Consider the following 13,491-nt stretch of genomic DNA (forward strand, 5'->3'; position numbering starts at 1 on the left):
AGCTAAGACAGGCTCAAGGTCATTCATAAGCCCAAAAGCTCACACTCCTGTGTGCCACTTGTAAAGGAGACTGCCAGCTACATTAACCTCAGTGTTTGCTTTTGGCCCACTTTTAAAGTGGCAGTTAACACTGACATTTACATAAAATATATTTTTCTAGCTGTCCTTTAAGTGGTGTTTATGAATTATACCCAAAGGCAACAGTTTTATGACAGCATGACACTTTGCAGGACCTCTGGTCCATTCAGTGCAGCTGCATAATCTAAACTTGGCAAAGTGCACATGGGAAACAGCACAAATCCTCATCACTAATGCTTTCAGTTTAATTCACTCTTAGCAGAAGGTCCTGTTAGCACAGCAGAACTGGAACGCTCCCCACGCCCGAGTCAGAGACTGCAATCACAGAGTAACACTGCTCCAGGGACCAGCTTCAGCAGGATCACTGGAGTGTCATTTTTCCTTCACGTGTATTTTCAAAGTTAATGCTCAGACACCAGGCCTTCCCTGTTACCAACTTCAATTCAAGCCCTTAACTTGGCTCCTTTAGCCTATACGCATATGTGAGAGTCAGCTGGGACTCAGAACACGAGCAAACAAGATGTGTTGGAATTGGTAGCTTTACATTTAAAGGTTTAGGTTAGTCTCAGGTAATTTTTCTAGGCATTTTCAAATATTACATGCTTTTATAGATATTTCTCTCTGAATAATAACAAAGAAAAGAAACTGAAGTGACATTTTCACTGAAAGATAAGTTTCACAGAGTTAACTAGTCATATTTACAGAGGTTTCCATACCCTCTTAAAAATATGTGTATATTTTTGAAAAGGAAAAAGATCTGAGTCATCGTGAAGCTCTTTCCAGTTATTTGTTATCTGAGTTATCTGTTTTGGTTCCTTTTCATCAGCTGCTAAAATCAATTTAATGTACAACAGGAAATCTTAATCATATTTACTTCCGGCAAAAAGACATTTGCTTGTGACTAGGTTTTTACTGGATAAGATAAATTAATTGTAGGATCTGCTCAAAGTACATTATGACATTTATTAATATTTCTGTAGCAGCAATCCTATAAGATGCTTTGCAAATGTGGCTAGTATAGCATTATATACAACAACAAGCCTCTCCTTCCCTTCTCTGACCATCAGCAAAGACATAATCTTCATACCTGAAAGAATATAGCCTCTACCAGTCCAGTCAAAGGAGGCTGCATTAGCAGTAGGCTTTTAACCTCTGTGTGAGAAAAAATAATAGCCGTACAAGGATACAAAAGGGAAGTCATCGCTACTGCTACCGTTTATCCAGGATATTATGATCAAGCTCTTTGTTCAGGCTTATTATCAAACTCAGTGACTCATCTTGCCCTGTCACTTAAAGCATGTGCACTTTCCAGATGAGCAGTAGGGATATTGCTTACCTTGTTGAACCGGTGAATAGGCATTAGTCAGAAAACGAAAGTGCCCTTTATTGTACCAGCAGATCAAGGACATGTTTCCCTTCATTTTTATTCTGTACTGTCCTCTGGATTGGGGAGTTTCAGGGTTGTTTAGCATGGATGGAGGTAGGCCTGTGCAGTCACTCTTCCTGGCGCTCAGCAGCCCACAGCAGTAAATCTCTGCATGTGAAGAAAAAAACATTCCCTATCAGCAAGCCATTCTACGTATCTAGAAAGCAAGGGCAGTGGTGCAGGCCTGACTGACATGGCTGGAGAAAGAACTGTCTTAAAATATTCTAGCCCAACAGATATGTTGGCCAATGGGCTTTTCCTACATTACCTAAGATTAGTGTCCTACATGAATGTCTCTGGAATCTGAGACAAGCGCAGAAAGCCTGCGCCTATTATGAAGTGTATTGACATCTCATGCACAGATACAATGAAATAACAAGGAGATGATGCATTCAGGATGAACACCTTCCCAACAATGAAATCTATAACCTGTGCAATATTCACCACAAGATGTCTAAAACTAGACTGAAAGAAATAAGGGGAAATATACATTATGGAACAAATTAGAATTTATGATCCAAGAAACATTTCGATGTTTAACTGAGAATAAATTGTAGAGGGTATAGAGAGGGAAGGAATCTATAACATCTTAGATGTCAACTGAAATAATTTCTCCTATATGACTCCCATGATCCTTTTAATCACAATATAAATAGCTGACAAACTCTGGTTTCATCTGCTGCTTCACTGTCCAATCCAGTCCTTGTTCTTCAGCTCAGCATTCCTTGGACCTCCAATATCTGGCTCTTTAAGCAAATGATACTTAAGAAATTGAGAACCACTGAAACCACTGGCAGATTTAAAAAATGCATGTGCCAGAAGGATGGAGAAGATGGACACACAAAGTTCTCACAAGTTCAATGAAAATGGATTTCAGGGAAAGGGGATATACCAAATCAATGCCCTTGCTGAGGGAGCAATGATACAGTGATCTTCTCCTGCACAGATGCTAGAGGCTCCACATGCAGGAGACCAGGCCACACACTCTGGTGCTGAAGTTTATTTCACCATATCTTCATTAATACCATTCGCAAAGGTAGTTCCATTTAGAGGCCAGAAAAAGAAACGCTTTGTATGTCCCCTGAAAAAAGAGGTTTATCCAGGTTTTTGATTTTGAAAAACATCAAAGCGCCCAGTCTTATTTTCTGAAGTTTTCTCAGCTCCTGGTATCTTCAAAGACCTGAGAATTATGTTCAATGATATCCTTTTATATTTCTAGATCCATGTTCTTTACCGTGGTACAGTGAAGGTGCTACACAGGAGGTTTTCACAGAAAAAGAAGACTGCATTTTTGCAGTAACACAGGTGTGGCCCAGGGTTAGGAAAAGAAAATGGTAATTATAGTCCCGCAAAAATTTTCATAGGCTCATAAGAGCGTATGGATTATAGGATAATTCAGGTTGGAAGGGACCTCAAGAGGTCTCTACCTCTGCTCAGAGGAGATCAGCTGTGAGGTCCGAAAAGGTTGCTCAGGGCTTTATCTTGTTGGGTCTTGAGAACTTCCAAGGACGGAGACTGAACGACTTCTCTGAGCAACCTGTTCCACACCTTGACTGTCCTTGGTGAAGAAGATTTTTCCTTGTAACTGCTCTGAAGCTCTCTTGCATTAACATACTCCCCTTGTTCCTCATGTTTCCACCATGCACCACCGTGAAGATCCAGGCTCCATCCTCTCAATAACCTCCTCCTTGGCACGATCAGGCTGTTGTTGGGTCCCCCGAAGCCTTTCCTTCTCCAGGCTGAACAAGCACAGTTCCCTCTTCATCGTGGGACACGTTGTCCAGCCCCTGATCAGTCTAGTGGCCTTCTCCTGAACTTGCTTTAGTTTTATCAATGTCTCTTCTGTTTTTGTTTTGGGTTTTATTTTGGTTTTTTTTGGCAGTTCTTTTGGAGGGAGGGTGGCGGGGGCAGGGGCACCACTGGATATGGCATTCTAGATGCTGTCTTAGTAAGTGCTGAGCAGGAGGGGATAATCACCTCCCTTGATCTATGGGCTACACTCCTGTTAATGCAGCCCAGGGTAGTGTTGGCCTTCTTTGCTGCCAGGGCACATTGTTGGCTCTTGTTCAACTTGATGTCTACCAAGACCCCCAGCTCCTTTTGATCAATAATTCTGAGAGAAACTAATGCCTTTTTGGTGAGTGCATCTTCTTCTACATTTTCTAGACTCTCCTTCAGTTTCCTTAAATATCAATTTAAGTGCCCAAACAACTAATAGTTTCTCAAAATTAGCCTATTTAAATCTCCCCCTCTGTCAAGAGTCACAAAAAAAACAAATATAAAAGAGTTGTTAGGAAGAATATCAATTTCTTTCTGACTTGAGCTCTCAATCGGCTCTTTCCCTTTCTACCACTGATCGAGCTCTAGCCCAGAAATTAATTTTTCTTGAACAGGAAAAGTTAATTTGACACTTTAAGAACAGGGCCTGAACTGTCATGAGCACTCAAGCATATATGCTGTCCTTTTCTTCAGGCTCTCATGACACTTCTTGGCCATGGTGTGTACCTGTTTAGATTTAGTTAGCTAGCCACATACTAAAAGATCATCAAAGCCATTGCTGAGGGTGGCTGTGATACACTAGGAGAGATCTCTCTGAGGAGTCCAGGCTTCTCTGTTGGCCTCTCCCAAAGGGTGCAGCCAATGCAACGAGATCCCAACAGGTGCTGGCCATACATTACCTGCTTTGCAGTACAGTCAATATACACCATTTCCTCTAGTGCTCTTACTGACTTTACCATTGCTTGACATCTCTAGCATCTGATCTCTCCTAATAATCTCATAGTCCTTCCAGTTCAACACTCCCTTTCCAAAGTAGCGAGCTGGCCCTTAGCAGCCTGTGGCAAACGCAGACAATCCCATGTTCTTGTTAAACAGAAACACTGCTTTCAGGTTCTCCCCATATTCTTCTTCTTCCAATCTGTTTTGCAAATGCCAGTAAACCTGCTTAGTCCATCCCCCTCCTAGTTTCAACCCTAGAAGAAGTGATGGTGTGTATCAGATCAGAAATTTAATTTTGGAAACAGCTCTCAAATATCATAAGAAAATCTCATGAAGCCATATAACAAAACAAGAACGAAACTGAAATCTCAGTAGCATGTTAGCATATTTGACCAGATAGTAATTCAGTTACATGTGCTAAAAAGACATTACTTAATCCACTACCTGCTAGAAACTGTTAATTTGAATAATCTCTTCAGTGTAAAGCCTATGAACAGGTTTACTGCTGTGAACAATTTGAATGACCTGTAAGTAACAAACATTCAGCTGGTTTAGTAGCCCTGCACCTCTTCATTGTGGTTCCAGACCAACCGAGTCATGCCATATTGTCTTTCTCCTTCCCCAGCTGAGCATAAAGGGTGTGACTCAGAAGTTAATGTTTTTTGTCTGACAGTCTTTACTTTTAAACCTGAAAGACCTCAAGTACTGGGAGTATGTGGGGTATCCTCTATGTTCTGTGATCAGACATTTTGCATAATAGCTTTGGTAGTCTTAAAATGTGATGGTTATAGTCAGCCATGAAATCACTCATTTGCTAAAGCATAAGTCAGTTAAAGCATAAAGCCACTCAGAGGAAAAATGCCAGTGAACTATAAATATGCTTGACTTCCCTCCCACATGGCTGGTTGTATCATCTGGTAAACCATGACTGCTTTTGTTACAGTATGGCAGTATTCCACTGCACTCTGTGAGTCTTCAGCTTATCTAAAATAATTTAGGAGCTAAGTCCTGAACTGCACTCAGCAGAAGCAGTCCTCAGTGCTAGCACAAATTGAAGTGCAGGCTTGAGGGGTTCAGCTACAGCACTGGTATAACTCAGTAGAGTTCTGATTTTAAATGGGAATCAAGATACTGTCTCAATTCCAAGTCCTTCCCCCTGGTTTGGGCCACATTTCATTAATATAATGCCCCAGGTGGGTTTAGTTTTCTTCAGTGGAAAACATGCCAAAAGCAGAACTTATGCTGAAGGGATGTTTGATAGAGAGAACGTCCTGGGCTTACTCTGTGCACTAGCAAGATGCTGGCTGGTACAACCACACTGCCATGCTGATGGTCATTCTGCTTTGGCTGGTGTAGAGTTTATGTTTTGCACACTTAAAAACTGCCCTATCAAGACATGTTTTTACCAGTAAAAAAGCAAACCATACTAGGGTTTTGCAAGGGTATATACTAGGGTATAACTGTCGGTGAGACATCACATCTTTAACAGACACTAAACCAAAAGACTTCTAAGGCACACCTTTAAAGATTCATCCCATCCCTCATCTTTCACAACTGGCCTAAAAAATCACAGGCAGATCCCTTGAGACGTCCCCCAGGCCATGCAGTTTAGACCTCACATTTCTAAGGCAAATGCCTTAGAAGCAAGAGCCTCAAATACACTTGTTAGAATATGTTTGCACCTTCATTCTGAATTTGGAAGATTCACAGAGCATAAACCCCACTTTAAAACACCCCTGCATAGTACCTTTTCAGGAATGAGACCTTTTCTAGAGATGATTGACCTATACAAGGAATTGAAATCACAGCAAAGCCTTTTGGGAGTTGTTCGAATTCCGTAGCAGGCGGCTCCCAGGTCTTTCAGCATGAAAACCCAGTGAATCACCAGATACACACCTTGCTTCTCAAATTCTTCAAAGAGATTCAGGCTGGTAATGCTAGGGCCTGTGAAGATGATGAAGTTCTTTCCAGACGCGTTCTGACAAAGGCTTTTGGCCACCATACTGTGGAGCTGCGGTTTGTTCTTCAAAGCATCCAGCCCGTCAGCACCACTCCCTTCCTTGAGATGGACATAAATCTTAAATGAGAAACAGGAAGAAAAATCAGAAGGTTATAAGGAAGCTGGAGGGAGCAGATGCAGTTGTCAGCACAACTGCCCTGCTCAACCAGAGACAAACTGAGGATTAAGGCAGCAGATACCTTTTTAGAATCGCTAATATTTAAAGTCCTTCTCAAGGGCTGTTGCTTTAAAACTACCACAGGTTAGCTGGCACAGCCACAGATAAACGCAGGGACCTTTGCCTCAGCTTAAGAGCTTCCTGAGGTTGTTGTCATTGTTGTGCAGCTGGAAGATCGTTTGCTTGGCAGTAAAAATCTCAAGTCATAACTGAGATTATTTGCTGTACTGAATCTGCATAGGCTTTATCGCTGCGAGCCAAAAAAGGCCTCTACAAGATGACCAGAAGGAAATGGCCCATTAGCTTTACTGCAGTAACATTCAGATTTATTTCTGTTGGCAGTGGCCATTAGGCTGTGATGCAAGCGTGGGTGCACCCCCATAAATGAGGAGCCAGCAACACACATACTTAACCAGCCAGAACATCCTAATCAGGCTCTCCAGGCACAGCACTAATTCTTAGCTCCTTTTCTTCGTTCCTGATTTGGAGACAACCCACCAAAACAGATTGAACCAGGAAGCAGGGTACAGTGCAATATGCCGCTTTTCAGAGTTACATGCCTAGGTCCTTCGAAGCAGGCTGCAGGAGCTTTAGCACATATCCTGCCACAGGGCAGCCCGCATCACTCTTGCATCTAAAGAGAGCTGTCATCATCATCTGTAGGTGGATATGCCTGTTTGTGCTAGAGAGCAAGAACATGTGCCCCGTAGTAATGTGACTATAATTAACTGAACACAGCATAGCTAGCATACCTGCATCAATTGAAAGAGCACTGAAGAAAAGCTGTTCCTTCACTCCTCCAAGTGAGCCCTCTAGAAGAGAAGTCTTATGCATTGCCACGCAGTGGGAGAAAGCACATACCCTTTCTGTGGATAGAAGCCTTCCTTTTTTATTTCATTGACAGCATTTTACAAGCATAACTTTCATCAAAGTTGAATACCTGGGCACCTGACTTTCCTCTTGTTCTTAAAGTCAGTAGAAATATCCTACTGGTAAGAGAAATGAGAAGAAGCAAACTCTGTATTCAGTCTCTAAAATAGTCTGTAATTCCATAGGACTTGTGAAGATTTAAATACACACACAAAAGCAAATTTATTGAAAAAATTTGCCCAGACATGCCTTTGTGACTTTTGTTCCGAAATACTCAAATCAGATGAAAAGCTTAAACTTGCTAAGGCATTGAGGGACAGGCAAAGAAATTCTGCCTCATTTGTTGGAGTGATGCATCCATGAGGTCTTCCTAAACTTGCTTGAGACCTCAGCCATCCAGAACATACAGCACAGCTTTCCTGTATATGCATCAATTTCTCTTACCAGTGGACTCCTTCATAAAGGAAACTTCATCACAGTGCTCAGAGAATAAAAATGCTAGCATGTTTGCAATGGTCCTCTCAGGAATTTATATCTCATTGATCTTAAAGGGAAACAAAAATCAACTGAACCCATTTCTCCCTATTTTTAGATGGTGCATCTCCCAGCACTGGCATTTGAGATATACTAATGTAATGCTGCCTAGCTAGTTGTCCACCATGGAACAAACCCCAGAGGAGTATGTTATGTATGAAACCTCTGAGACATGAGACAAGATTTGTATTTTGAAGTAATTAATGTGTTAAAGAACAAAGCTGGTGCAAGGATAAGACACACACTAACTCCAGAAAAGAAAGCCATGTTTTAAAAGAAAGCCTTAAATATACATTTCAAAAAACATTCTCTTTTGGATAAAAATAATCTCCAGATGAGGAAAAAGGCAGGAATGCTGGTAGGTTCTCTGACCATGCTGCCCTTAATTTTGAAAGCTGCCAAATTTTCACTTCCACCAATGCTAAGCTTATGAGGACCAGCTAATTACAATAAGTCATTTAGGTTATTAATTAGGGCTCAAGAGAGCAGCTTAACAGTGGAACACATACAAAAGGCAGATTGTTCCAAAGTTACTGCAGAGATATTGCATTATTATTGGTATCAAAAGTAAGATTAGGTTACTAGTGTGCGACCCCAGAGACCCTACATCGAGCCCTTAACATCTACGGACAAAGCAATGAAGACACAAAGGATACAGACAGATTAGTTTTTACTTTGGGTTAGCAGTTGAGCTGAAAACAAAGCAGTCATCTCTATGCCTACGAAAGTGTCCAACAACCCCTCCCCTATTGCGGTAAGTCTTAGTCACCCAAGAGCCTCATTTACTAGGTGCTCATTTGGTGTTCCCTACAGAGTATTACCCAAGGTATGAGACAATCTGCCAGGGCCAATTGGTTCCTCACCGTGTGCTGGTTTGGGTCCACAAGCCACTACACTTTAAAGAGCATACCCACCATGCAACTGTCTGTCCACTGATGTATCAATACTTTCACATCCGGATGATCTATATGCCATAGGCTTTGCTGGCAGACTTCCCTGTGCACCTGGAACATCCAGCACTCTCGCTTTGCGTTCCGTGCTCATTCAAGAGTCCCTGTAACAACCACCTTGTGCTTCTCACTCCTCCTTGCTCTGTTCACTTCCCCAACGTCCTTTAGCCCTACACTGATGTCTGCTATTGAACCCACTCCCATTCCTTCTTCCCACTGTGTTAACATCCCCCCTTCTTCCTCCTTGGGCATTTCCTTGCCTATCCAAGCACAGCACTTGTTCCTGGTACAATTATTTCTTGTTTTGGAGAAGCATCACAGAAAGCTTTATCATGTTCAGTTCTACTGGGAAGGCAGGTGACGGCATCGTAATGTTGGAAGGCATTAAGGCCTCGGTAGAACAGCAGCTGCATACAGACAGTTGGCAAAGGCATGGCTTCAAACATCTTTGCAAGTGGCTAGGATCCCATATGGCCCTTATGTTCCTTCTCTCCCTTCTCCCATCCAATTTCCATTCTACCTCAGATCTTTAAGGTCCTGCCTACCAAAGCCTACAGTATTCCCTCACATTCTATAATTCATTAAATGTGTTATTTAGCAGTTACCAGTCTGCAGACTTCACAGGTACAGTCAGAAGCTGCTCCCTCAAAAACATTGGTTAATTCATTCACCAGAGCTGCTGATTTGCCTTGTGTTAGCCTTAAGAGCTTTGTACCTTTTCCACATGCTCCAATAGCAAAATGACAACAAAAGCACCAGCTCCAGAACTGCTGCAGGACAACAGATGGAGATGTTGGCAGCAACGCGTACTGCTTCTGAGAGTGACAGTCAAAGCAATATTTCTCGAATATCTGCAGAGGTCACACTTACTGACGTGACAGTCATGTGGCTTCTAGTGGCTATCGATTCATTCGATCTACAATACCAAATGGGCTTTTCTAAAGATGTGACATCGTTTGTCTTATGAGGCAACTACAGGCTGAAGCTCTTTACCCTGCAGTACTAGAACAGGGAGAAAGCTTTTTCTAGTCATGCCTCAATTCTTCTTGTCTTATCAGCATGCCTACACATTCAATTCTGCCATCTTTCTATGCGGTGCAGTCCCCCCTTCTTTTTATCCAACATGTTTTAATCCTTTGTGCACAATACCAGCTCTCTTCCCACTTCTTTTAACTCATCCCTCAAACCATTCTCTTTTCTGCCTTTACTCTCCATGCAGCATCCTATCAGTCTCATCCCAGAAAAACCTGACAATAAGAAAGGACTTTCACAGTCTCTGGCTCACCTTTCACTTCCCTTCCACTGCAACTGCTTCTGCCTCCTCCCATCGCAAATGTGGAAGCAGATATCAATCAATATACCTGGATGGCAGAGCAACAAGCTATTCGTAAAGACTGTGCTGAACTCTTACAAATCAGAAGTAAAACAAATAAAGTAAACCATTCTGGAAAGGCCAGTTTACCTACATCGCAGCAGTGAGAAAAGACATCACAGCTCTAAACTGGAGATTCCATACGTTGACAGATGAGAGGCAATTTAATCACCTGCCATTCAGAACCTCAAAACACGTATGTTTGGCTATGGGGACAGACTGCTTAGAGAGAGCTACCAGAGAAAGGACGAACAGTAAGGCAGAAACGACTGCTGCTTAAGGTCTCAGAGCAGACATTCATGCTACAAGCCAACAGGGTTTTCTTGCTCGGTGCTGGCATCTACTCTATGGAAAATTTATGTGGAGAGTTCATAAGGTCTTGCTATGGATTGGGGTAAAAAATGGGCAGATAGGAACAAAAGCTGTATCTTGACTGCACATTTAAGGGTGCCCTAGAAACTAAAATGTTGGTGATTTTGTTCATGCTCAAAGCTCAGATGGTAAACTGAAAGCACTTGTGAATAGCACGTCCCAAATATTCCGCATTCATACATAATTGAAGCACCCCAGGGTACAATTATCAAGCAAAATGGATGACATTTGGAAGAAAAAAAGGGCAGTAGTAATGAACAGGAGGAAGATTTTGAAGGCTACATTGTGCAAAACATCTAACACAGGACAGACCCTAAACAATCGCAAAACAGAAGCCAAGTTTTCAGATGACGCAGCTATGAAAGCAAGGGAACAAAGAATGGCACAGTCATATTTTTTGGATGTTGAACAGCCATTGAAAAAAAACCAACTTCCTTTTTCTATAGACTTCAGAGCCAAATACTCAATTGCTCATTCTGCACCACTCTCTAGATCCTATCTCACTCTGTATTCCCCTCTTACCCTAAACCTCATCTCTTACTGTTCCTGTTATCATCAGTGTTGGGAGATCCTCTCCTCCAATTCCATTCCAAACCCTCTGCAGCACATATCCCACCCCTTTTTAATGCCCTCTTCTCAGCCAGTTCCTAGGTCTAGCTCTTCCTCAGCAGCTGTTGGCACCACTGACCGTGGTCTTCTTGAGACTGGATCTTCCATTGATTCTATCCTCCTTATTCTCTTCCTACTTTTCTAAAGGACACGCAGCTTGCTCATCCTTTTCACAAGCAGCTCTTGGGGTTGCATACAAAGTGTTTTCCTTGGTCCCTCTCTCTTCTCCCTCTGCCTCCTATTCCGAATGATTTCAATCCACGGTAACGCACAGATCCAGTAACATCTCTGTGCTGAGAAGTTGCAAACCTCTACTTCATCTGTACATGCTCTTCAAAGTTTCAAACAAGATATTGGTGAGACTGGCAGAGAGAAACTGTTAGATGCGTTAGTTGACACCTCAAGCCTAAAATAAAGCTCTTTGTTTTCCTTCCCCCGATACCCTTCCTCCACGTGATTTCTTCATCATTGAGGATGCTACAACGTCTTTTGTTTAGGGCAAACATACAACCTGGGCAGCATCAGCTGTAGACTTCTCTGCCTAGCTTCTCCGAGGCCAGTCACATCTAAGTCAGGCAGAGTCATTATGTATAACACCTCTAAGGTACAGCTTTTCCTGTTCATTCACATCCCTGAGAAGTGGCTGGCTCTCATCTCAGTTACTGCAACCATCCTTCTTTCTCTTAGCCTTGCTTACGTGTATCTTGATAACAGACAGTGCACTGCCTCAGAGAACATTTGCCTAACTATTTGCTTTGACCATGTCAGCATTCCACCAGTTCCTCCTTCTTTAGAGCATCAAATGGAAGTGAACCGGGAAAACGGAAACTGGCCGTCACTCACGGTTTAGCCCTTCCTATTCAGCTCTTCCTTTACCTTTTCAGTATACTGACTCCTGCTTATGTTTGTCCTGTGACACCAACCACCCAGCTATTGTTGCCAGACAAGACAATTTTTATTTATTCCCATGCTGCCCTTCCATGACTGCTACCCTCTGCAAAACTCTTTCCTTTTGCTCTTCAATACCCTTCTTAGAAAGGATGCATCCCCCCTACAACTCAGTTGCTAAGCTATGCAATTGGTACCACCACCCTCTTAACACTGCCTCACCAGGCTCTCTCACTGTAACTGGCAGCCCAGCTCAGCTCCGTGACCTGAGGCCTCCCTCTGGTACCACACAATTGCACAACCTTGGCGCAGTTTTACTGTGCAAATTACTGTGAAGCTGTGCAAAGATATGTGAGTGAGGGACGCAAGATAAGAAAGTTATCAGTCAGACAGTGATTAACAGTTAGAAGTGGTGTAACTGTTGATAGGATAATAGTTAGCAGCTCAAGAAGAAAAATATTTCCATAAAGATATATAAAACCTTAAGAAAAATCAGAAGATGACACTTCAGTAACCTCAAGGGACCCAGCTCATTTCCAAGGAGTAGCATGACTGCCTGGCCTGTGGAGGCTCGCTGGAAGCAGTGAGTATGTTAGTGCTTAGCAGTGTTTTAGTCCTAGCTGTCTACCGTGTGCATTAGCTAATAAATAGTGCTGTACATGTTCTGCTTGCAGAGACTCTGGGCATGCCTCAACAGAAGTGACTTGCTGAGGGAAGCTTACGCCTCCATCTTGCAGATAGTTGATAAAGTTGCCAGGCTAGGGATTATCTTTTTGTTCTGTATTTATACAGAAGTTGGCACAAAGGGATTCGATCTGTGGGTGGAGTTCCTATGGCAATACTATTAAGTAAGGAAGTGAGGAGGCTCTATTGCTTTCATCCTCCTTCAGGCAGAGTTGCACTGAGTAAGAACAGCTGCAGAAAGGAAAAGAACATCATACTGGCCACGTAACTGTGAACAGCATCAGTAAAACCCCAAGCACCGCAGACTAGAACTAAACAATAACCCTCACTCCCACCTAAAAATAGACACTGGGATTACCTGCAAACACTGGTAGAGATCTCTGCATCAGTTAGTTTTGATGTTTACTTTTCCCATGCATCTAGAAACACAGTAGGATTTTAAATTCTAGAGAAATGAATTGGGTTGGCCCACCATGCATCTGGAAAAGCTACCTTCCCATTTAACATTGGCAAGCAAAAGAATTACTGACTTTCAAATAATATTTGAGATTCTCAGATACCGACAATAGAGATCTACATGCGTTAAACAGCCAGAGCCACTTGGTCAAAGGAAAAAAGCCGACAGGATTTTCCAAACAACAATGACTGATGACTGAAGGTGATCAGATTTCCTGGGATCCCCTCCTAGCCAAAGCCTGGCCTTGAGAATCTGTTCAAAGCAGCAACTACGCCTGTGCACTCCAGATGCAACTGTTTCACTGACAGTAAAATCATCCGGGCACTGTTTAAAGAAACCCATTGGCTCAGGCTAAT

The 13,491-nt window shown here is 42.5% G+C and overlaps 1 protein-coding gene across 1 annotated transcript in view; it reads right to left on the minus strand.

Annotated features, from left to right (window-relative positions):
- PGBD5 (piggyBac transposable element derived 5) overlaps positions 1-13,491 on the minus strand; it is a 69,887-nt gene that overhangs the window by 9,813 nt on the left and 46,583 nt on the right. The window contains exons 4-5 of the mRNA XM_068939051.1: positions 6,119-6,299; positions 1,415-1,612 (exon numbers count right to left, since the gene is read on the minus strand). Coding sequence (XP_068795152.1) covers positions 1,415-1,612; positions 6,119-6,299 — 379 coding nt within the window. The remainder of the gene's footprint in view (positions 1-1,414; positions 1,613-6,118; positions 6,300-13,491) is intronic.

Source organism: Struthio camelus, chromosome 3 (assembly GCF_040807025.1).
Source record: "Struthio camelus isolate bStrCam1 chromosome 3, bStrCam1.hap1, whole genome shotgun sequence".
Lineage (NCBI taxonomy): Eukaryota > Metazoa > Chordata > Aves > Struthioniformes > Struthionidae > Struthio > Struthio camelus.